The 21,809-nt window shown below is 50.1% G+C and overlaps 1 protein-coding gene across 1 annotated transcript in view; it reads right to left on the minus strand.

Moving 5' to 3' along the window:
* Positions 1 to 21,809, minus strand: part of heatr5a (HEAT repeat containing 5a) — a gene marked incomplete at its 3' end in the record, with an annotated part of 75,727 nt that overhangs the window by 18,226 nt on the left and 35,692 nt on the right. Inside the window, 9 exon segments of the mRNA XM_079574200.1 lie at positions 6,049 to 6,389; positions 8,690 to 8,821; positions 9,024 to 9,089; positions 10,700 to 10,844; positions 11,041 to 11,067; positions 12,433 to 12,596; positions 12,655 to 12,844; positions 15,609 to 15,768; positions 18,825 to 19,121. Coding sequence (XP_079430326.1) covers positions 6,049 to 6,389; positions 8,690 to 8,821; positions 9,024 to 9,089; positions 10,700 to 10,844; positions 11,041 to 11,067; positions 12,433 to 12,596; positions 12,655 to 12,844; positions 15,609 to 15,768; positions 18,825 to 19,121 — 1,522 coding nt within the window.

Genomic DNA, 21,809 nt, shown 5'->3' on the forward strand with positions numbered 1-21,809 from the left:
CACCGTTAAGCTCCGGTAGGGGGCGGTATCGAAAAACTTTTTTTTCCGGTGCTAATTTTCGGTACTTTTTCTCTCCAGACGTCAGTAAATGATCCACAGTGAGTCTAAAAAAGCCTGAACTCATGAGCAGCTTCAGCGCAAATGCAGAAGCAAAGCTGTAACTCTAACACTTCAGTCATTATCAGAGATGGCAGAGCCGCGTCTGAGCCAGGACTAAACCAGGACTGAACCAGGACTAAACCAGGTCTAAACCAGGACTAAACCAGGACTAAACCAGGACTAAACCTGGACTAAACCAGGACTAAACCAGGACTAAACCAGGACTGAATAAGAAACTAGACTCTTAGACAAAGAGAAAAGCAGTGACAACAAGAAACACATGGGCTTTAGCTTTACCTTTAGCTTTAGCTTTACTTTTAGCTTTAGCTTTAGCTTTACCTTTAGCTTTAGCTTTAGCTTTACCTTTAGCTTTACCTTTACCTTTACCTTTAGCTTTACCTTTACCTTTAGCTTTAGCTTTAGCCGCAGAGCCTGAAGTTACTGCTGTTTAAACTCCAGCTGCACCGGAGCGTTTGGGATCAAAGATTGTCTCTGGAAAAGGTGAGGCTCACTCTGCATTAGCCATGTTTGGAACAGTTATGGTGCATTTTCAGTGACAGAGTGAGCGCTCTCACTATGGAACAGATCTGTGACGTGTGAGGAGCTTTCACTGTGGAACAGTGAAAGCTCCTCAGTGAGTTTAGAAAAGTTTCTCTTCAGTAAACGGTCCTGATGTGGATCTGGTCTGTTCCTGCAGCTCAGGAGGGAATAATGTCCCAACTCTCTTTTTATCACGGCTTTAGTGGGAATTCTGAGAAAAACATGAAGCTCCAGGTGACGCTGCTGCTCCTGTTTTCTGATGTGCCGTGTTTGGACTTCCTCCTGAACCAGACTTTTTATACACATTATTTTAACTCAATTAAAATAACAAAGGGATCGAAAAAAGTACCGTTAAGGCACCGGTACCGAAAAGCAGGTATCGTTAAAGTAGTGGTATCGAAAAAATATGAACGGTTCGCAGCCCTAGTTATCTCCCACCTATGACCAACATCATTCATCCTGGACTATTGTACATGTTTTTGTGGTGTGGATGGAGGATGGCGTGTTTCTGGCGTGTTTGTGGCGTGTTTGTGGCGTGTTTGTGGCGTGTTTGTGTCATGTTTGTGGCGTGTTTCTGGCGTGTTTCTGGCGTGTTTGTGGCGTGTTTCTGGCGTGTTTGTGGCGTGTTTGTGGTGTGTTTCTGGCATGTTTGTGTCATGTTTGTGTCATGTTTGTGGCGTGTTTCTGGTGTGTTTGTGGTGTGTTTGTGTCATGTTTGTGGCGTGTTTCTGGTGTGTTTGTGGTGTGTTTGTGGCGTGTTTGTGTCATGTTTGTGGCGTGTTTGTGGCGTGTTTCTGGTGTGTTTGTGGTGTGTTTGTGGCGTGTTTGTGGCGTGTTTGTGGCGTGTTTGTGGCGTGTTTGTGGCGTGTTTGTGGCGTGTTTGTGTCATGTTTGTGTCATGTTTGTGTCATGTTTGTGGCGTGTTTCTGGTGTGTTTGTGGTGTGTTTGTGTCATGTTTGTGGCGTGTTTGTGGCGTGTTTGTGGCGTGTTTGTGTCATGTTTGTGTCATGTTTGTGTCATGTTTGTGGCGTGTTTCTGGTGTGTTTGTGGTGTGTTTGTGTCATGTTTGTGGCGTGTTTGTGTCATGTTTGTGTCATGTTTGTGGCGTGTTTCTGGTGTGTTTGTGGCGTGTTTCTGGTGTGTTTGTGGTGTGTTTGTGTCATGTTTGTGGCGTGTTTGTGGCGTGTTTGTGGCGTGTTTGTGTCATGTTTGTGTCATGTTTGTGTCATGTTTGTGGCGTGTTTCTGGTGTGTTTGTGGTGTGTTTGTGTCATGTTTGTGGCGTGTTTGTGTCATGTTTGTGTCATGTTTGTGGCGTGTTTCTGGTGTGTTTCTGGTGTGTTTGTGGCGTGTTTGTGGCGTGTTTGTGTCATGTTTGTGGCGTGTTTGTGGCGTGTTTGTGTCATGTTTGTGTCATGTTTCTGGTGTGTTTGTGGTGTGTTTGTGGCGTGTTTGTGGCGTGTTTGTGGCGTGTTTGTGTCATGTTTGTGGCGTGTTTCTGGTGTGTTTGTGGTGTGTTTGTGGCGTGTTTGTGGCGTGTTTCTGGCGTGTTTCTGGCGTGTTTGTGGCGTATTTGTGGCGTGTTTGTGTCATGTTTGTGGCGTGTTTGTGGCGTGTTTCTGGCGTGTTTGTGGCGTGTTTGTGGCGTGTTTCTGGCGTGTTTCTGGCGTGTTTGTGGCGTATTTGTGGCGTGTTTGTGTCATGTTTGTGGCGTGTTTGTGTCATGTTTGTGGCGTGTTTGTGTCATGTTTGTGGCGTGTTTGTGGCGTGTTTGTGGCGTGTTTGTGGCGTGTTTGTGTCATGTTTGTGGCGTGTTTCTGGTGTGTTTGTGGTGTGTTTGTGGCGTGTTTGTGGCGTGTTTGTGTCATGTTTGTGGCGTGTTTGTGGCGTGTTTCTGGCGTGTTTGTGGCGTGTTTGTGTCATGTTTGTGGCGTGTTTGTGGCGTGTTTCTGGCGTGTTTGTGGCGTGTTTGTGTCATGTTTCTGGCGTGTTTGTGTCATGTTTGTGGCGTGTTTCTGGTGTGTTTGTGGTGTGTTTGTGGCGTGTTTGTGGCGTGTTTGTGTCATGTTTGTGGCGTGTTTGTGGCGTGTTTCTGGCGTGTTTGTGGCGTGTTTGTGTCATGTTTGTGGCGTGTTTGTGGCGTGTTTCTGGTGTGTTTGTGGCGTGTTTGTGGCGTGTTTGTGTCATGTTTGTGGCGTGTTTGTGGCGTGTTTCTGGCGTGTTTGTGGCGTGTTTGTGTCATGTTTGTGGCGTGTTTGTGTCATGTTTGTGGCGTGTTTGTGGCGTGTTTCTGGTGTGTTTGTGGTGTGTTTGTGGCGTGTTTGTGGCGTGTTTGTGGCGTGTTTGTGTCATGTTTGTGGCGTGTTTGTGGCGTGTTTGTGGCGTGTTTGTGTCATGTTTGTGTCATGTTTGTGTCATGTTTGTGGCGTGTTTCTGGTGTGTTTGTGGTGTGTTTGTGTCATGTTTGTGGCGTGTTTGTGTCATGTTTGTGTCATGTTTGTGGCGTGTTTCTGGTGTGTTTGTGGTGTGTTTGTGGCGTGTTTGTGGCGTGTTTGTGTCATGTTTGTGGCGTGTTTGTGGCGTGTTTGTGTCATGTTTGTGTCATGTTTCTGGTGTGTTTGTGGTGTGTTTGTGGCGTGTTTGTGGCGTGTTTGTGGCGTGTTTGTGTCATGTTTGTGGCGTGTTTCTGGTGTGTTTGTGGTGTGTTTGTGGCGTGTTTGTGGCGTGTTTCTGGCGTGTTTCTGGCGTGTTTGTGGCGTATTTGTGGCGTGTTTGTGTCATGTTTGTGGCGTGTTTGTGGCGTGTTTCTGGCGTGTTTGTGGCGTGTTTGTGGCGTGTTTCTGGCGTGTTTCTGGCGTGTTTGTGGCGTATTTGTGGCGTGTTTGTGTCATGTTTGTGGCGTGTTTGTGTCATGTTTGTGGCGTGTTTGTGTCATGTTTGTGGCGTGTTTGTGGCGTGTTTGTGGCGTGTTTGTGGCGTGTTTGTGTCATGTTTGTGGCGTGTTTCTGGTGTGTTTGTGGTGTGTTTGTGGCGTGTTTGTGGCGTGTTTGTGTCATGTTTGTGGCGTGTTTGTGGCGTGTTTCTGGCGTGTTTGTGGCGTGTTTGTGTCATGTTTGTGGCGTGTTTGTGGCGTGTTTCTGGCGTGTTTGTGGCGTGTTTGTGTCATGTTTCTGGCGTGTTTGTGTCATGTTTGTGGCGTGTTTCTGGTGTGTTTGTGGTGTGTTTGTGGCGTGTTTGTGGCGTGTTTGTGTCATGTTTGTGGCGTGTTTGTGGCGTGTTTCTGGCGTGTTTGTGGCGTGTTTGTGTCATGTTTGTGGCGTGTTTGTGGCGTGTTTCTGGTGTGTTTGTGGTGTGTTTGTGTCATGTTTGTGGCGTGTTTCTGGCGTGTTTCTGGCGTGTTTGTGGCGTATTTGTGGCGTGTTTGTGTCATGTTTGTGGCGTGTTTGTGTCATGTTTGTGGCGTGTTTGTGTCATGTTTGTGGCGTGTTTGTGTCATGTTTGTGGCGTGTTTCTGGTGTGTTTGTGGTGTGTTTGTGGCGTGTTTGTGGCGTGTTTCTGGTGTGTTTGTGGCGTGTTTGTGGCGTGTTTGTGTCATGTTTGTGGCGTGTTTCTGGTGTGTTTGTGGTGTGTTTGTGGCGTGTTTGTGGCGTGTTTGTGTCATGTTTGTGGCGTGTTTGTGTCATGTTTGTGGCGTGTTTGTGGCGTGTTTGTGGCGTGTTTCTGGCGTGTTTGTGGCGTGTTTGTGTCATGTTTGTGGCGTGTTTGTGTCATGTTTGTGGCGTGTTTGTGGCGTGTTTCTGGCGTGTTTGTGGCGTGTTTGTGTCATGTTTGTGGCGTGTTTGTGGCGTGTTTCTGGCGTGTTTGTGGCGTGTTTGTGTCATGTTTGTGGCGTGTTTCTGGTGTGTTTGTGTCATGTTTGTGGCGTGTTTCTGGTGTGTTTGTGGTGTGTTTGTGGCGTGTTTGTGGCGTGTTTGTGTCATGTTTGTGGCGTGTTTGTGGCGTGTTTCTGGCGTGTTTGTGGCGTGTTTGTGTCATGTTTGTGGCGTGTTTGTGGCGTGTTTCTGGTGTGTTTGTGGCGTGTTTCTGGCGTGTTTGTGGCGTGTTTGTGTCATGTTTGTGGCGTGTTTCTGGCGTGTTTGTGTCATGTTTGTGGCGTGTTTCTGGTGTGTTTGTGGTGTGTTTGTGGCGTGTTTGTGGCGTGTTTGTGTCATGTTTGTGGCGTGTTTGTGGCGTGTTTCTGGCGTGTTTGTGGCGTGTTTGTGTCATGTTTGTGGCGTGTTTCTGGCGTGTTTCTGGCGTGTTTGTGGCGAGTTTGTGGCGTGTTTGTGGCGTGTTTGTGTCATGTTTGTGGCGTGTTTCTGGCGTGTTTCTGGCGTGTTTCTGGCGTGTTTGTGGCGTGTTTGTGTCATGTTTGTGGCGTGTTTCTGGCGTGTTTCTGGCGTGTTTGTGGCGAGTTTGTGGCGTGTTTGTGGCGTGTTTGTGTCATGTTTGTGGCGTGTTTGTGGCGTGTTTGTGGCGTGTTTGTGGCGTGTTTGTGGCGTGTTTGTGGCGTGTTTGTGGCGAGTTTGTGGCGTGTTTGTGGCGTGTTTGTGGCGTGTTTGTGTCATGTTTGTGGCGTGTTTGTGTCATGTTTGTGGCGTGTTTGTGGCGTGTTTGTGGCGTGTTTGTGGCGTGTTTGTGGCGAGTTTGTGGCGTGTTTGTGGCGTGTTTGTGGCGTGTTTGTGGCGTGTTTCTGGTGTGTTTGTGGCGTGTTTCTGGCGTGTTTGTGGCGTGTTTCTGGTGTGTTTGTGGTGTGTTTGTGTCATGTTTGTGTCATGTTTGTGGCGTGTTTGTGGCGTGTTTCTGGCATGTTTGTGTCATGTTTGTGTCATGTTTGTGGCGTGTTTCTGGTGTGTTTGTGGTGTGTTTGTGTCATGTTTGTGGCGTGTTTCTGGTGTGTTTGTGGTGTGTTTGTGGTGTGTTTGTGTCATGTTTGTGGTGTGTTTCTGGTGTGTTTGTGGTGTGTTTGTGTCATGTTTGTGGTGTGTTTGTGGCGTGTTTGTGGCGTGTTTGTGTCATGTTTCTGGCGTGTTTCTGGCGTGTTTCTGGTGTGTTTGTGTCATGTTTGTGTCATGTTTCTGGCGTGTTTCTGGTGTGTTTGTGTCATGTTTGTGTCATGTTTCTGGCGTGTTTGTGTCATGTTTCTGGCGTGTTTCTGGTGTGTTTCTGGTGTGTTTGTGTCATGTTTGTGGCGTGTTTGTGGCGTGTTTCTGGCGTGTTTCTGGCGTGTTTGTGGCGTGTTTCTGGTGTGTTTGTGTCATGTTTGTGGCGTGTTTCTGGCGTGTTTCTGGTGTGTTTGTGTCATGTTTCTGGCGTGTTTCTGGCGTGTTTCTGGCGTGTCTGTGGCGTGTTTCTGGCGTGTGCTCGTACGTTGGCCTGGTACTGCTCCAGCAGGAAGTGTCCGGGAAACTCCGGCTCCTCCACGTGCCTGAAGGCGGTGATGATCTCCATGAGCGTGTGCAGCCCCGCCAGCCTGAGGGGGGCGCTGTGGTCCGTGGACGCCATGAACGCCATCCGGACCAGGTCGCCGAGCCGCGGCAGCAGCAGCTCCACCGAGCAGCTCCGGATCACCGAGCTAACGGACGCCACCGCGATGCGGCGAGTCGACCAGCGGAGGGCGCTGAAGGGGGACGCACGCTCCGAGCGCGAGCCCAGAGAAGACCACGCCTCTTTGTCCTCCTCCTCGTCCTCTGGGGAGTCAGGGCCGCCGTCTGAGGGGGGAGGAGTCAAAACAACGCCGTCAGAGAGGGAGGAGCTAAAACAACGCCGTCAGAGAGGGAGGAGCTAAACCAACACTGTCTGAGAGGGGGAGGAGTCAAAACAACGCCGCCAGAGAGGGAGGAGCTAAACCAACGCCGTCAGAGAGGGAGGAGGAGTTAAACCAACACTGTCTGAGAGGGGGAGGAGTCAAAACAACGCCGTCAGAGAGAGAGGAGCTAAACCAACACTGTCTGAGAGGGGGAGGAGTTAAACCAACACTGTCTGAGAGGGGGAGGAGATAAACCAACACTGTCTGAGAGGGGGAGGAGTCAAAACAACGCCGTCAGAGAGAGAGGAGCTAAACCAACACTGTCTGAGAGGGGGAGGAGTTAAACCAACACTGTCTGAGAGGGGGAGGAGATAAACCAACACTGTCTGAGAGGGGGAGGAGTTAAAACAACGCCGTCAGAGAGAGAGGAGCTAAACCAACACTGTCTGAGAGGGGGAGGAGTTAAACCAACACTGTCTGAGAGGGGGAGGAGTTAAACCAACGCCGTCAGAGAGGGAGGAGCTAAAACAACACTGTCTGAGAGGGGGAGGAGTTAAAACAACACCGTCAGAGAGGGGGAGGAGTTAAACCAACGCCGTCAGAGAGGGAGGAGCTAAAACAACACTGTCTGAGAGGGGGAGGAGTTAAACCAACGCTGTCTGAGAGGGGGAGGAGTTAAACCAACACTGTCTGAGAGGGGGAGGAGTTAAACCAACACTGTCTGAGAGGGGGAGGAGTTAAACCAACACTGTCTGAGAGGGAGGAGCTAAACCAACACTGTCTGAGAGGGGGAGGAGTTAAACCAACACTGTCTGAGAGGGGGAGGAGTTAAACCAACACCGTCAGAGAGGGGGAGGAGTTAAACCAACACTGTCTGAGAGGGGGAGGAGTTAAACCAACACTGTCTGAGAGGGGGAGGAGTTAAACCAACACCGTCAGAGAGGGAGGAGCTAAACCAACACTGTCTGAGAGGGGGAGGAGTTAAACCAACGCCGTCAGAGAGGGGGAGGAGTTAAAACAACACTGTCTGAGAGGGGGAGGAGTTAAACCAACACTGTCTGAGAGGGGGAGGAGTTAAACCAACACTGTCTGAGAGGGGGAGGAGTTAAAACAACGCTGTCAGAGAGGGGAGGAGTTAAAACAACACCGTCAGAGAGGGGGAGGAGTTAAAACAACACTGTCAGAGAGGGGGAGGAGTTAAAACAACACCGTCAGAGAGGGGGAGGAGTTAAAACAATGCTGTCAGAGAGGAAGGAGCTAAACCAACACTGTCTGAGAGGGGGAGGAGCTAAACCAACACTGTCTGAGAGGGGAGGAGTCAAACCAACACTGTCAGAGAGGGGGAGGAGTCAAAACAACGCCGTCAGAGAGGGAGGAGCTAAACCAACACTGTCTGAGAGGGGGAGGAGTTAAACCAACACTGTCTGAGAGGGGGAGGAGTTAAACCAACACTGTCTGAGAGGGGGAGGAGTTAAAACAAACCGTCAGAGAGGGGGAGGAGTTAAAACAACACCGTCAGAGAGGGGGAGGAGTTAAACCAACACTGTCTGAGAGGGGGAGGAGTTAAAACAACACCGTCTGAGAGGGGGAGGAGTTAAACCAACACTGTCTGAGAGGGGGAGGAGTTAAACCAACACTGTCTGAGAGGGAGGAGTTAAAGGATCTGTATCCTGCTATTTTAGCCATTCCAAAGTTGTACCTGTAGAAGCGGACAGTACGTCCCTGCAGTATTGCAGTACTGCAGTATTGTAGTATTTGTACCTGCAGTACTGCAGTATTGTAGTGTTTGTACCTGTAGTACTGCAGTATTTTAGTATTTGTACCTGTAGTACTGCAGTATTGTAGTGTTTGTACCTGTAGTACTGCAGTATTGTAGTATTTGTACCTGTAGTTCTGCAGTATTGTAGTATTTGTACCTGTAGTAGCAGACAGGACGTCCCGGCACAGCCTCAGTACTGCAGTATTGCAGTATTTGTACCTGTAGTACTGCAGTATTGTAGTATTTGTACCTGTAGTACTGCGGTATTGCAGTATTTGTACCTGTAGTAGCGGACAGGACGTCCCGGCACAGCCTCAGTACTGCAGTATTGTACTGTAGTATTTGTACCTGTAGTACTGCAGTATTGTAGTATTTGTACCTGTAGAACTGCAGTATTGTAGTATTTGTACCTGTAGTACTGCAGTATTGTAGTATTTGTACCTGTAGAACTGCAGTATTGTAGTATTTGTACCTGTAGTACTGCAGTATTGTAGTATTTGTACCTGTAGTAGCGGACAGGACGTCCCGGCACAGCCTCAGCCAGGGCCCGACTCGGCCGGAGCTCAGGCTGCAGCTCCTGATGAAGCCGAGCGTCTCCTCAGTACTGCAGTATTGTAGTATTTGTACCTGTAGTACTGCAGTATTGTAGTATTTGTACCTGTAGTACTGCAGTATTGTAGTATTTGTACCTGTAGTTCTGCAGTATTGTAGTATTTGTACCTGTAGTAGCAGACAGCACGTCCCTGCAGAGGCGGAGCCAGGGTCCGACTCGGCCGGAGCTCAGGCTGCAGCTCCTGATGAAGCCGAGCGTCTCCTGCAGGTCCTTCCTCAGGTCACTGTCCCACTCTCTGTCCAGGAGAGAGAAGAGAGCGCCCCCTAGGCCCAGCTCACGCAGCGTCAGCTCTGACACAACAGAAAAACACTTTTAAAGAAAATAAACCTCTCGTCTAGTTTTTCTTAAGACTTGGAAACATTCCCTTATATATTTACATATCTTTGATATTTCAGGAGTAAATTTGCCAAAACGAGAAACGTTTGAGCTCAAATTGTAAAACCAGAATCATGTGTTTCAGACCCGTTTTTTTCTATTTCTGATTAACTTAAAATACAGTCAGAGTCATGATTTCCAAAGGAGTTTAGATCTCGGGCTGTTAAAGGGGGGGGGCAGGTTCCTCAGGCCGGGCACCGTGTTCTGATCCCGGGACTTTAACGATACTGATACTAAAACATGTGTCATCCAGAACCAGAAAACAGATAAATATCGGTAATTTATTCCTTTTCATTCAATTTAATTATTCTATATTTGTACCAAGAAACTTCTTTTAACGACAAAAGGGCAGAAAAAACACTTTTCCCACCATTTTTAACACATTTCCCCCCCAAAAATGTCCATACACTGCAAAAAGTATTTAACTAGATCAGTATAAACATCTCAATGTGAGCATAATAATCCAAATTTTAGTTGTTTTGACTAGGTAAGTTGTTGTTGGGCATTTGTCCTAGATTATTTCACTTGTTCTGAGATGTTTCTGACTCGTTTCGATACATTTCGTCCTTATTTCAGGTCATTTTCTTTGCCAATGGGGAAAGAAATTTGGTCTTGTCTCATTGGCAATTTTATTTTCTTATTTCAAGCGAGATTTACCCTAGAACTGGTCTGAAATGTCCTCAAACAAGCAAAGTAAACTTGGTCCGATCAGGAAAAGTGTCTAAATGAGTGAAAACCGCTCAAAACAAGATATATTTCCTCAATTCAAGTCATTTAAGCCAATGCCTGATATTTACTTTTTGCAGTGTAGATATTTTTACATTTTTCCCACATTTATTTATTTTTTCCTAACTTTCCTTTTTTTTTTTTACAACTTGTGTTTGAATGTTTTTTTCTTTTAAATGTTGTCGACCAACAGCAAAATAATTTAATCCACGTCTGCCTTTGATACTTTTATACCAGACTAGGTTAATGGCCTTATAAGGATCTACTTCCTGTTTAATGCTTTTTAAAGGGGGAGTATTCTGCAAAATTGACTTTTTCCAGCTTTCCATCCTGTTATTCTGTCACTCCCTCATTAAAAACATGGCTGAAGTGTTGCCTTGGCACATTCACGTATTTCTGAGTAATCTGTAAAAACTCTGATGGCGGCCATTTTAGGGATAGGTTTGCCTGAGTCCTCCTAGGAACGCCCCCACCTCCTGGAGACGCCTCCGAGCCGAGTGACCAACCACTGCTCCTCAGCAGAACCCCCTCCCCACTGATGCCACAGACAGCGTGTGGAGGGGGCGTGTCTAAAGGCTCAGAGGTTCTTAAAGAGACAGAGGCCTATTTCAAGACATTCACTACAGCCATTTTGAGAGAGACATTTTATACAAGGCAGTTATTCTGATTTACTGCATTTACAGACCAACAGAAGGTTTGTCATCATTGTAGTGAGATATAGACTGGTGCTATGGGACTGACAAAAGCAGAACACCCCCTCTTTAATGACATTTAAGGCCTTGATAATCCCGGGACTCACCCAGAGGCGACGGCTCCTTGTGCGGCTCCTCCTTCACCAAACTCACGGCCAGTTCAGAAACTTCCAGAGCTTCTCTCTGAACCACCTGCCTCAGACACGAGACGGCGGCGCCACGAAGAGCCAGGCGCCCACGGCCCAGGCTCAGCTGCAGACACGAGGAGGGAAGTCAAGAAACGAGGACGGAAGTCAAGAAACGAGGACGGAAGTCAATACAGAAACCAGGAAGGAAGTCAATACAGAAACCAGGAAGGAAGTCAAGAAACGAGGAAGGAAGTCAATACAGAAACGAGGAAGGAAGTCAATACAGAAACGAGGAAGGAAGTCAATAGAATGGAACGTACCGACTGAGAGTTCTCCAACAGGATCCCCTGCAACGATAAAGACACAAATATGTGATACTGCTGCTCTCTTCATTCATGCTCTCTTCATTGGGTCAGAGTGGGTCAGAGTCTGGAGTGGGTCAGAGCGGGTCAGAGTGGGTCAGAGTGGGTCAGAGTGGGTCAGAGTGGGTCAGAGTCTGGAGTGGGTCAGAGTGGGCCAGAGTCTGGTGGGTCAGAGTGGGCCAGAGTCTGGTGGGTCAGAGCGGGTCAGAGCGGGTCAGAGTGGGTCAGAGTGGGTCAGAGCGGGTCAGAGTGGGTCAGAGTGGGTCAGAGTCTGGTGGGTCAGAGCGGGTCAGAGTGGGTCATAGTGGGTCAGAGCGGGTCAGAGTGGGTCAGAGTGGGCCAGAGTGGGCCAGAGTCTGGAGTGGGTCAGAGTGGGTTAGAGCGGGTCAGAGTGGGTCAGAGTGGGTCAGAGTGGGTCAGAGTCTGGAGTGGGTCAGAGTGGGCCAGAGTCTGGTGGGTCAGAGTGGGCCAGAGTCTGGTGGGTCAGAGCGGGTCAGAGCGGGTCAGAGTGGGTCAGAGTGGGTCAGAGTGGGTCAGAGTGGGCCAGAGTGGGCCAGAGTCTGGAGTGGGTCAGAGTGGGTTAGAGCGGGTCAGAGTGGGTCAGAGTGGGTCAGAGTGGGTCAGAGTCTGGAGTGGGTCAGAGTGGGCCAGAGTCTGGAGTGGGTCAGAGTGGGTCAGAGCGGGTCAGACTGGGTTAGAGTCTGGAGTGGGCCAGAGCGGGTCAGAGTGGGTCAGAGTGGGCCAGAGTCTGGAGCGGGTCAGAGTGGGTCAGAGTGGGCCAGAGTCTGGAGCGGGTCAGAGTGGGTCAGAGTGGGCCAGAGTCTGGAGCGGGTCAGAGTGGGTCAGAGTCTGGAGCGGGTCAGAGTGGGTCAGAGTGGGCGAGAGTCTAGAGCGGGTCAGAGTGGGTCAGAGTCTGGAGTGGGTCAGAGTCTGGAGTGGGTCAGAGTGGGTCAGAGTCTGGAGTGGGTCAGAGTGGGCCAGAGTGGGTCAGAGTGGGTCAGAGTGGGCCAGAGTGGGCCAGAGTGGGTCAGAGTGGGTCAGAGTGGGTCAGAGTGGGTCAGAGTGGGCCAGAGTGGGCCAGAGTGGGTCAGAGTGGGTCAGAGCGGGTCAGAGTGGGTCAGAGTGGGTCAGAGTGGGTCAGAGTGGGCCAGAGTGGGTCAGAGCGGGTCAGAGTGGGTCAGAGTGGGTCAGAGTGGGTCAGAGTGGGCCAGAGTGGGTCAGAGAGGGCCAGAGTGGGTCAGAGTGGGTCAGAGCGGGTCAGAGTCTGGTGGGTCAGAGTCTGGAGTGGGTCAGAGCGGGTCAGAGCGGGTCAGACTGGGTCAGAGTGGGTCAGAGTCTAATGTTACTCACACAGAGCGTGGGCACCAGGCTCCGCAGCTCGACGTGAGCCGGAGAAAACATGTGGAGCTGCTGCAAACACGACACGGCTCTGGCCTGAACCAGCGGCTCCTGAGACGTCTGCAGGACCAGACTTCCTACAGAGATACTGGCTCTGAGGGACGCGGCGCTGCCCCCTAGAGGAGGAGACGAGTCATTACGGAGACCAACACATGTGGAGATGAGGCTTCTTACCCTGCAGGTCGGGGCCCAGGCAGGTGATGAGGGCGTGGAGGCACCGGCCCAGACTCAGCAGCACCTCCTGGTGGTGATGAGGCGTCGACAGGAGCAGCTGGAGGAGCAGCGACACACACGGCTCACAGTGAGGTCTGAACAGGCCTCCAGAGAGGTCCACCACGAGGGAGAGGCTGTGGAGCGCCCAGGCCTGAGGGGGGAGAGGAGGGAGAGAGGGGGTTAGAGAGGCTGTGGAGCCCAGGCCTGAGGGGAGAGAGGGGGAGAGGGGGGGAGTTAGAGAGGCTGTGGAGCGCCCAGGCCTGAGGGGAGAGAGGGGAGAGAGGGGAGAGAGGGGGAGTTAGAGAGGCTGTGGAGCCCAGGCCTGAGGGGAGAGAGGGGGAGTTAGAGAGGCTGTGGAGCGCCCAGGCCTGAGGGGAGAGAGGGGGAGTTAGAGAGGCTGTGCAGCGCCCAGGCCTGAGGGGGGAGAGGGGGAGAGAGGGGGAGTTAGAGAGGCTTGTTAGGGGATGTTTCTCTCACCTGTACTGTGGGGGGAGGAGTCTTTCCTCACCTGGACTGTGGGGGAGGAGTCTTTCCTCACCTGGACTGTGGGGGAGGAGTCTTTCCTCACCTGTCCTGTGGGGGAGGAGTCTTTCCTCACCTGTCCTGTGGGGGAGGAGTCTTTCCTCACCTGGACTGTGGGGGAGGAGTCTTTCCTCACCTGGACTGTGGGGGAGGAGTCTTTCCTCACCTGGACTGTGGGGGAGGAGTCTTTCCTCACCTGGACTGTGGGGGAGGAGTCTTTCCTCACCTGGACTGTGGGGGGAGGAGTCTTTCCTCACCTGTACTGTGGGGGAGGAGTCTTTCCTCACCTGTCCTGTGGGGGAGGAGTCTTTCCTCACCTGTACTGTGGGGGAGGAGTCTTTCCTCACCTGGACTGTGGGGGAGGAGTCTTTCCTCACCTGGACTGTGGGGGGAGGAGTCTTTCCTCACCTGGACTGTGGGGGAGGAGTCTTTCCTCACCTGGACTGTGGGGGGAGGAGTCTTTCCTCACCTGGACTGTGGGGGAGGTGGTGTCCTGTGGGGGAGGAGTCTTTCCTCACCTGGACTGTGGGGGAGGAGTCTTTCCTCACCTGTACTGTGGGGGAGGAGTCTTTCCTCACCTGGACTGTGGGGGGAGGAGTCTTTCCTCACCTGGACTGTGGGGGAGGAGTCTTTCCTCACCTGGACTGTGGGGGGAGGAGTCTTTCCTCACCTGGACTGTGGGGGGAGGAGTCTTTCCTCACCTGGACTGTGGGGGGAGGTGTCTTTCCTCACCTGGACTGTGGGGGGAGGAGTCTTTCCTCACCTGGACTGTGGGGGGAGGAGTCTTTCCTCACCTGGACTGTGGGGGGAGGAGTCTGTCCTCACCTGCACTGTGGGGGAGGTGGTGTCCTGTGGGGGAGGAGTCTTTCCTCACCTGGACTGTGGGGGAGGAGTCTTTCCTCACCTGTCCTGTGGGGGAGGAGTCTTTCCTCACCTGGACTGTGGGGGAGGAGTTTTTCCTCACCTGGACTGTGGGGGAGGAGTCTTTCCTCACCTGTCCTGTGGGGGAGGAGTCTTTCCTCACCTGGACTGTGGGGGAGGAGTTTTTCCTCACCTGGACTGTGGGGGAGGAGTCTTTCCTCACCTGGACTGTGGGGGAGGTGGTGTCCTGTGGGGGAGGAGTCTTTCCTCACCTGTCCTGTGGGGGGAGGAGTCTTTCCTCACCTGGACTGTGGGGGAGGAGTCTTTCCTCACCTGGACTGTGGGGGGAGGAGTCTTTCCTCACCTGTCCTGTGGGGGGAGGAGTCTTTCCTCACCTGGACTGTGGGGGAGGAGTCTTTCCTCACCTGGACTGTGGGGGAGGAGTCTTTCCTCACCTGCACTGTGGGGGAGGTGGTGTCCTGTGGGGGAGGAGTCTTTCCTCACCTGGACTGTGGGGGAGGAGTCTTTCCTCACCTGGACGGTGGGGGAGGAGTCTTTCCTCACCTGCACTGTGGGGGAGGTGGTGTCCTGTGGGGGAGGAGTCTTTCCTCACCTGCACTGTGGGGGAGGTGGTGTCCTGTGGGGGGAGGAGTCTGTCCTCACCTGGACTGTGGGGGAGGAGTCTTTCCTCACCTGTCCTGTGGGGGAGGAGTCTTTCCTCACCTGGACTGTGGGGGAGGTGGTGTCCTGTGGGGGGAGGAGTCTGTCCTCACCTGGACTGTGGGGGAGGAGTCTTTCCTCACCTGTCCTGTGGGGGAGGAGTCTTTCCTCACCTGGACTGTGGGGGAGGAGTCTTTCCTCACCTGGACTGTGGGGGAGGTGGTGTCCTGTGGGGGAGGAGTCTTTCCTCACCTGGACTGTGGGGGGAGGAGTCTTTCCTCACCTGTCCTGTGGGGGAGGAGTCTGTCCTCACCTGGACTGTGGGGGAGGAGCCTGTCCTCACCTGGACTGTGGGGGAGGTGGTGTCCTGTGGGGGGAGGAGTCTTTCCTCACCTGGACTGTGGGGGAGGAGTCTTTCCTCACCTGTCCTGTGGGGGGAGGAGTCTTTCCTCACCTGTCCTGTGGGGGGAGGAGTCTTTCCTCACCTGGACTGTGGGGGAGGTGGTGTCCTGTGGGGGGAGGAGTCTTTCCTCACCTGGACTGTGGGGGAGGAGTCTTTCCTCACCTGTCCTGTGGGGGGAGGAGTCTTTCCTCACCTGTCCTGTGGGGGGGAGGAGTCTTTCCTCACCTGCACTGTGGGGGAGGTGGTGTCCTGTGGGGGAGGAGTCTTTCCTCACCTGGACTGTGGGGGGAGGAGTCTTTCACTGTGGGGGGAGGAGTCTTTCCTCACCTGGACTGTGGGGGAGGAGTCTTTCCTCACCTGCACTGTGGGGGGGAGGAGTCTTTCCTCACCTGGACTGTGGGGGAGGAGGTGTCCTGTGGGGGGAGGAGTCTTTCCTCACCTGGACTGTGGGGGAGGAGTCTTTCCTCACCTGGACTGTGGGGGAGGAGGTGTCCTGGCTCAGGGTGAACAGGACGCCCACGCAGCTGCACAGATGTTGGTTGGAGCTGATCCCGCCCACGTATCGGTACAGCGCCCCCAGAGCCAGAGACACGCCGCTGCGGGAGGCGGCGTCCCGGGACGTCTTCAGCCTGAGGCAAAGCAGACGCTCGTCATCGTGTCCCGACACAAACGCCTCCAGTACAAGAACGGGACGAGCATGAACTGAACTAAAGGCGACGAACAAAGACTCGGACCTGACGCAGCCCCGAGACACAGTCCCATCTGAAGTTTAACAGCTGAAGAACGATAAAAATCACATTTCGCACGGTTGGATCTTAACCAGGTAGAACTTCAGTATCCAACAAGAAAGGCAGATTTTTTTTTTTGTAAAGCTTTTATTGCTTATTATTATTAAACTGAAATGTTTTGCAGCTGATCAAGATTCAGGACATGCCTTTAAAGCAGGGGTCGGCAAGTCTGCGTCGTGGAGGCCGATTTTCATCATTGCCAAACACCCAAGGGCCGAACCTCAACATTGTCGCCTAAAGTAAAGAACTATTCTCTGCAAATGCCAATGTTTTACATCAGTGGTTCCCAAGTGGCTTTGAGACCCACCATTACCCTTGGATGACAAGCCAAGGACCCAAATAAAACTGTCATTTGTCATGTTTCGTATTAAATATTGTATTTTCCACACAAGTTTTTGCAAGCAGTAGATTTCCCTTTAGGACTGAAATGATCAAAACAACCCAATAATATTAGTGTTTCCATGCAGTTTCAGTTGGAAAATATTGAATAAAATATAGCCTATAGACTCGGAATCCACTGAAAATGGCTCCGTGACCCACTTTTGGGTCCCGACCCCCCAGTAGAGAATCACTGTTTAACATTATATGACCAAGAGGGACGTTCTCACAGGACATTTAAAAAATACTGACACTATTTCTCACATTTTTAGACTTTAACAGGTATTTGATTTTTTATTTGCACGATATTATTTCTCAAAAGGTTCTGTGCTGGAGGGCCGGATTTGGCCCCCGGGCCTGACGTTGCCTACCCCTGCTTTAAAACGTCATGACATTGTCCGGATGCAGAGGTTCTGAGGGAGGTCCGGTTGTTGAGCTGCTTTATCATTTTATTTCAGTGAAGCAGCAATTTTAATGAAGAATGAAATGCTGGGCAGAAAATTATTTTTTATTACATTTTTTGAGCTGCTGCTGAGAGGAAGTGACATAGATAAAGGTCAAAGTTCAGAGCAGTTTGACTGATTTAGCATCGACTTAAGGCGAGACACTGCAGGTGAAAAAGGAAACAAAATAAATGGAGAAATATCAATCTGAAACTTGCTGAACATCACAGATATAAATATGAGAAAAAATGTATTGCATTTTTTCTGTCATTTTATGTTTTCACATAAAAATGGCCAAAATTGCCAATATTTTGGGCAACGAAATCAAAATAATTAATAGGTAGCGTTCACGTGACATCACAACATTCTAAAGAGCCATAGTTTAACATTGAGGTGGATCAACTGACGGTAACTATGGTGACTGTGGTAACTGACAAAATGCATATTTTTATGTCTTTGTTTTTTGGCTCATATCTCAGTCGTGACTGGAGGAATCCACATGAAACAAAAACTGTCACAAAGTTCATCGTCTCCTCTGTCGGCACATATGAACTAATGTCCAATTATTATCTCTGAAAAATGTCAAAGTGGTGACATGTGAAAACATGACCATGATGTTGTCCAATAGAAAGGACTTTCAGACAAAAAAATAATATCACAGGTTTGTGAATCCGATCACGATCAAATACTGAAGAGGAAAAACATTTGTCAATTTTCGTTTTGGAGATTTCTTCCAAAAACTGCATTTCTCCCATAGAGTTTTATTGGCCCCGCCCTCCACCTGACATTATGACATCATCACATTCTAAATCGTGAACGCCACCTATTGAGCCAGATTAAATGTATGGTTTTATTTTATTGACATATTAGTAACTAAGATTTTTTCAGAGGGGATTTTGGATATTTTGTTAAGTTTTTCAATAAACTAATCATCAGTGAAAAAATCTGTCAAAACTCAAATTCCGCCTGTTTTTTTGGTTTCAAAGCTGAATAAATCAGGCTAGGAATTAGATATTAAAAAATCCCTCTGAAAAAACCTTCAAAACCTTGTTGTGTCTCAGCCTGTAAAGTGTGGAGTCTGTGGGAGCTTCTATAAGGGCTCAGGCTCTGCCCGAGTGCGGCTTCTCTCATTCAGAGAAAACCAGCCCTGAAGTTTTGTAGCGAGTGCGCATGCTCGGCCCGTTCCTCCACTTTTCCGCTCCAGCGTCTCGTAGGAGGAAAAACACCATATTTGGGTGAAAGCGTCATCACATCGCATTTTTTGTCAATTTTTTGTCAATTTTTGTCAATTTTTTGTCAATTTTTGTCACTTTTTGTCAATTTTTTCTCAATTTTTTCTCAATTTTTTGTCAAATTTTTGTCAATTTTTGTAATTTTTTTTGTATTTTTTTTTGTAATTTTTTTTGTAATTTTTTTTGTAATTTTTTTTGTAATTTTTTTTGTAATTTTTTTTGTAATTTTTTTTGTAATTTTGTCCAATTTTTGTGGCATTTTTTGTCATTTTTTGTCATTTTTTTGTCAAATCTTTGTCATTTTTTGTCACTTTTTGTCAATTTTTTGTCATTTTTTCATCATTTTTTGTCAAATTTTTGTCCAATTTTTGTAATTTTTTTGTCAAATTTTTTGTCATTTTTTTGTCACATTTTTGTCATTTTTTCATCATTTTTGTCAATTTTTTGTCATTTTTTTGTCACATTTTTGTCATTTTTTCATCATTTTTGTCAATTTTTTGTCATTTTTTTGTCACATTTTAGTCACATTTTTGGAAAAACACCATATTTGGGTGAAAGCGTCATCACGGGGCCCCTTAGCAGGACACGTGGATGTCAAATCTGTCAATATTTATGAATGAAAACCCGCGGGAAAGACGGCCTTTCTACTTCCGGGTCGCCCCCACCTCGCAGACAAAACATCATAAAACAAACATCATCATTTTTATATCTGACATGAAAACTAAGATGTAAAGGGAGGAAAACAGATACAAATCTCCACTTCGATCAATACTTTCACCTGCCGTGTCTCGCCTAAAGTGGTTTAAAGTGTTAATCCCGCTGTGTGTGGAATCGTCTCCGTTACCTGTCGAAGCAGAGCAGCGCGTTGGACACGGTGAACCCCGAGTCGTCGACGCTCTGCACGAGTCGGGCCAGTCCCTCTGCGGCGGCGCAGCGGAGCGCGGCCGAGGGGCTCTCCAGCGCCCCCCACAGGAGCGACAGGGCGGGCGGGCGCAGCTCCGAGGGGCCCAGGGCGGAGCGGGAGCCCGAGTGAACCTTCAGCGCCCAGCAGAGGGCAGCACACACGTGGGTCTGCACCGTCTGCTGCTTCTGCCCCTTCAGCTGGTTCACCGCGTCCACGAACTGCTCCAGGACCTTCACCCTGAGACACACAGAGGAGCTTCAAACTGAGACACAAAGGAGCTTCACCCTGAGACACAGACAGAGGAGCTTCAAACTGAGACACAGACAGAGGAGCTTCAAACTGAGACACAGACAGAGGAGCTTCACCCTGAGACACAGACAGAGGAGCTTCAAACTGAGACACAGACAGAGGAGCTTCAAACTGAGACACAGACAGAGGAGCTTCAAACTGAGACACAGAGGAGCTTCAAACTGAGACACAGACAGAGGAGCTTCAAACTGAGACACAGAGGAGCTTCACCCTGAGACACAGACAGAGGAGCTTCACCCTGAGACACACAGAGGAGCTTCACTCTGAGACACAGACAGAGGAGCTTCACCCTGAGACACAGACAGAGGAGCTTCAAACTGAGACACAGAGGAGCTTCAAACTGAGACACAGACAGAGGAGCTTCACCCTGAGACACAGACAGAGGAGCTTCAAACTGAGACACAGAGGAGCTTCACCCTGAGACACAGACAGAGGAGCTTCAAACTGAGACACAGACAGAGGAGCTTCAAACTGAGACACAGACAGAGGAGCTTCAAACTGAGACACAGACAGAGGAGCTTCAAACTGAGACACAGAGGAGCTTCACCCTGAGACACACACAGAGGAGCTTCAAACTGAGACACAGACAGAGGAGCTTCACCCTGAGACACAGACAGAGGAGCTTCAAACTGAGACACAGACAGAGGAGCTTCAAACTGAGACACAGACAGAGGAGCTTCAAACTGAGACACAGAGGAGCTTCACCCTGAGACACAGACAGAGGAGCTTCACCCTGAGACACAGACAGAGGAGCTTCAAACTGAGACACAGAGGAGCTTCACCCTGAGACACAGACAGAGGAGCTTCACCCTGAGACAGTGACAGAGGAGCTTCAAACTGAGACACAGACAGAGGAGCTTCACCCTGAGACACAGAGGAGCTTCACCCTGAGACACAGAGGAGCTTCACCCTGAGACACAGACAGAGGAGCTTCAAACTGAGACACAGACAGAGGAGCTTCACCCTGAGACACAGACAGAGGAGCTTCACCCTGAGACACAGACAGAGGAGCTTCACCCTGAGACACAGACAGAGGAGCTTCAAACTGAGACACACAGAGGAGCTTCAAACTGAGACACAGACAGAGGAGCTTCACCCTGAGACACAGAGGAGCTTCACCCTGAGACACAGACAGAGGAGCTTCAAACTGAGACACAGACAGAGGAGCTTCACCCTGAGACACAGACAGAGGAGCTTCACTCTGAGACACAGACAGAGGAGCTTCAAACTGAGACACACAGAGGAGCTTCAAACTGAGACACAGACAGAGGAGCTTCACCCTGAGACACAGACAGAGGAGCTTCACCCTGAGACACAGACAGAGGAGCTTCACCCTGAGACACAGACAGAGGAGCTTCAAACTGAGACACAGACAGAGGAGCTTCACCCTGAGACACAGACAGAGGAGCTTCAAACTGAGACACAGACAGAGGAGCTTCACCCTGAGACACAGACAGAGGAGCTTCAAACTGAGACACAGACAGAGGAGCTTCGCCCTGAGACACAGACAGAGGAGCTTCAAACTGAGACACAGACAGAGGAGCTTCAAACTGAGACACAGACAGAGGAGCTTCGCCCTGAGACACAGAGGAGCTTCAAACTGAGACACAGACAGAGGAGCTTCAAACTGAGACACAGAGGAGCTTCACCCTGAGACACAGAGGAGCTTCAAACTGAGACACAGACAGAGGAGCTTCAAACTGAGACACAGACAGAGGAGCTTCACCCTGAGACACAGACAGAGGAGCTTCACCCTGAGACACAGACAGAGGAGCTTCACCCTGAGACACAGACAGAGGAGCTTCAAACTGAGACACAGAGGAGCTTCACCCTGAGACACAGAGGAGCTTCAAACTGAGACACAGACAGAGGAGCTTCATCCTGAGACACAGACAGAGGAGCTTCAAACTGAGACACAGACAGAGGAGCTTCACCCTGAGACACAGACAGAGGAGCTTCAAACTGAGACACAGAGGAGCTTCAAACTGAGACACAGACAGAGGAGCTTCAAACTGAGACACAGAGGACCTTCAAACTGAGACACAGACAGAGGACCTTCACCCTGAGACACACAGAGGAGCTTCAAACTGAGACACAGACAGAGGAGCTTCAAACTGAGACACAGACAGAGGAGCTTCAAACTGAGACACAGACAGAGGAGCTTCACCCTGAGACACAGACAGAGGAGCTTCACCCTGAGACACAGACAGAGGAGCTTCACCCTGAGACACAGACAGAGGAGCTTCACCCTGAGACACAGACAGAGGAGCTTCACCCTGAGACACAGACAGAGGAGCTTCACCCTGAGACACAGACAGAGGAGCTTCAAACTGAGACACAGACAGAGGAGCTTCACCCTGAGACACAGAGGAGCTTCAAACTGAGACACAGACAGAGGAGCTTCACCCTGAGACACAGACAGAGGAGCTTCACCCTGAGACACAGACAGAGGAGCTTCACCCTGAGACACAGACAGAGGAGCTTCAAACTGAGACACAGACAGAGGAGCTTCACCCTGAGACACAGACAGAGGAGCTTCACCCTGAGACACAGACAGAGGAGCTTCACCCTGAGACACAGAGGAGCTTCAAACTGAGACACAGAGGAGCTTCACCC

Source organism: Gobius niger, assembly GCF_951799975.1.
Source record: "Gobius niger genome assembly, chromosome: 16".
Classification (NCBI taxonomy): Eukaryota; Metazoa; Chordata; class Actinopteri; order Gobiiformes; family Gobiidae; genus Gobius; species Gobius niger.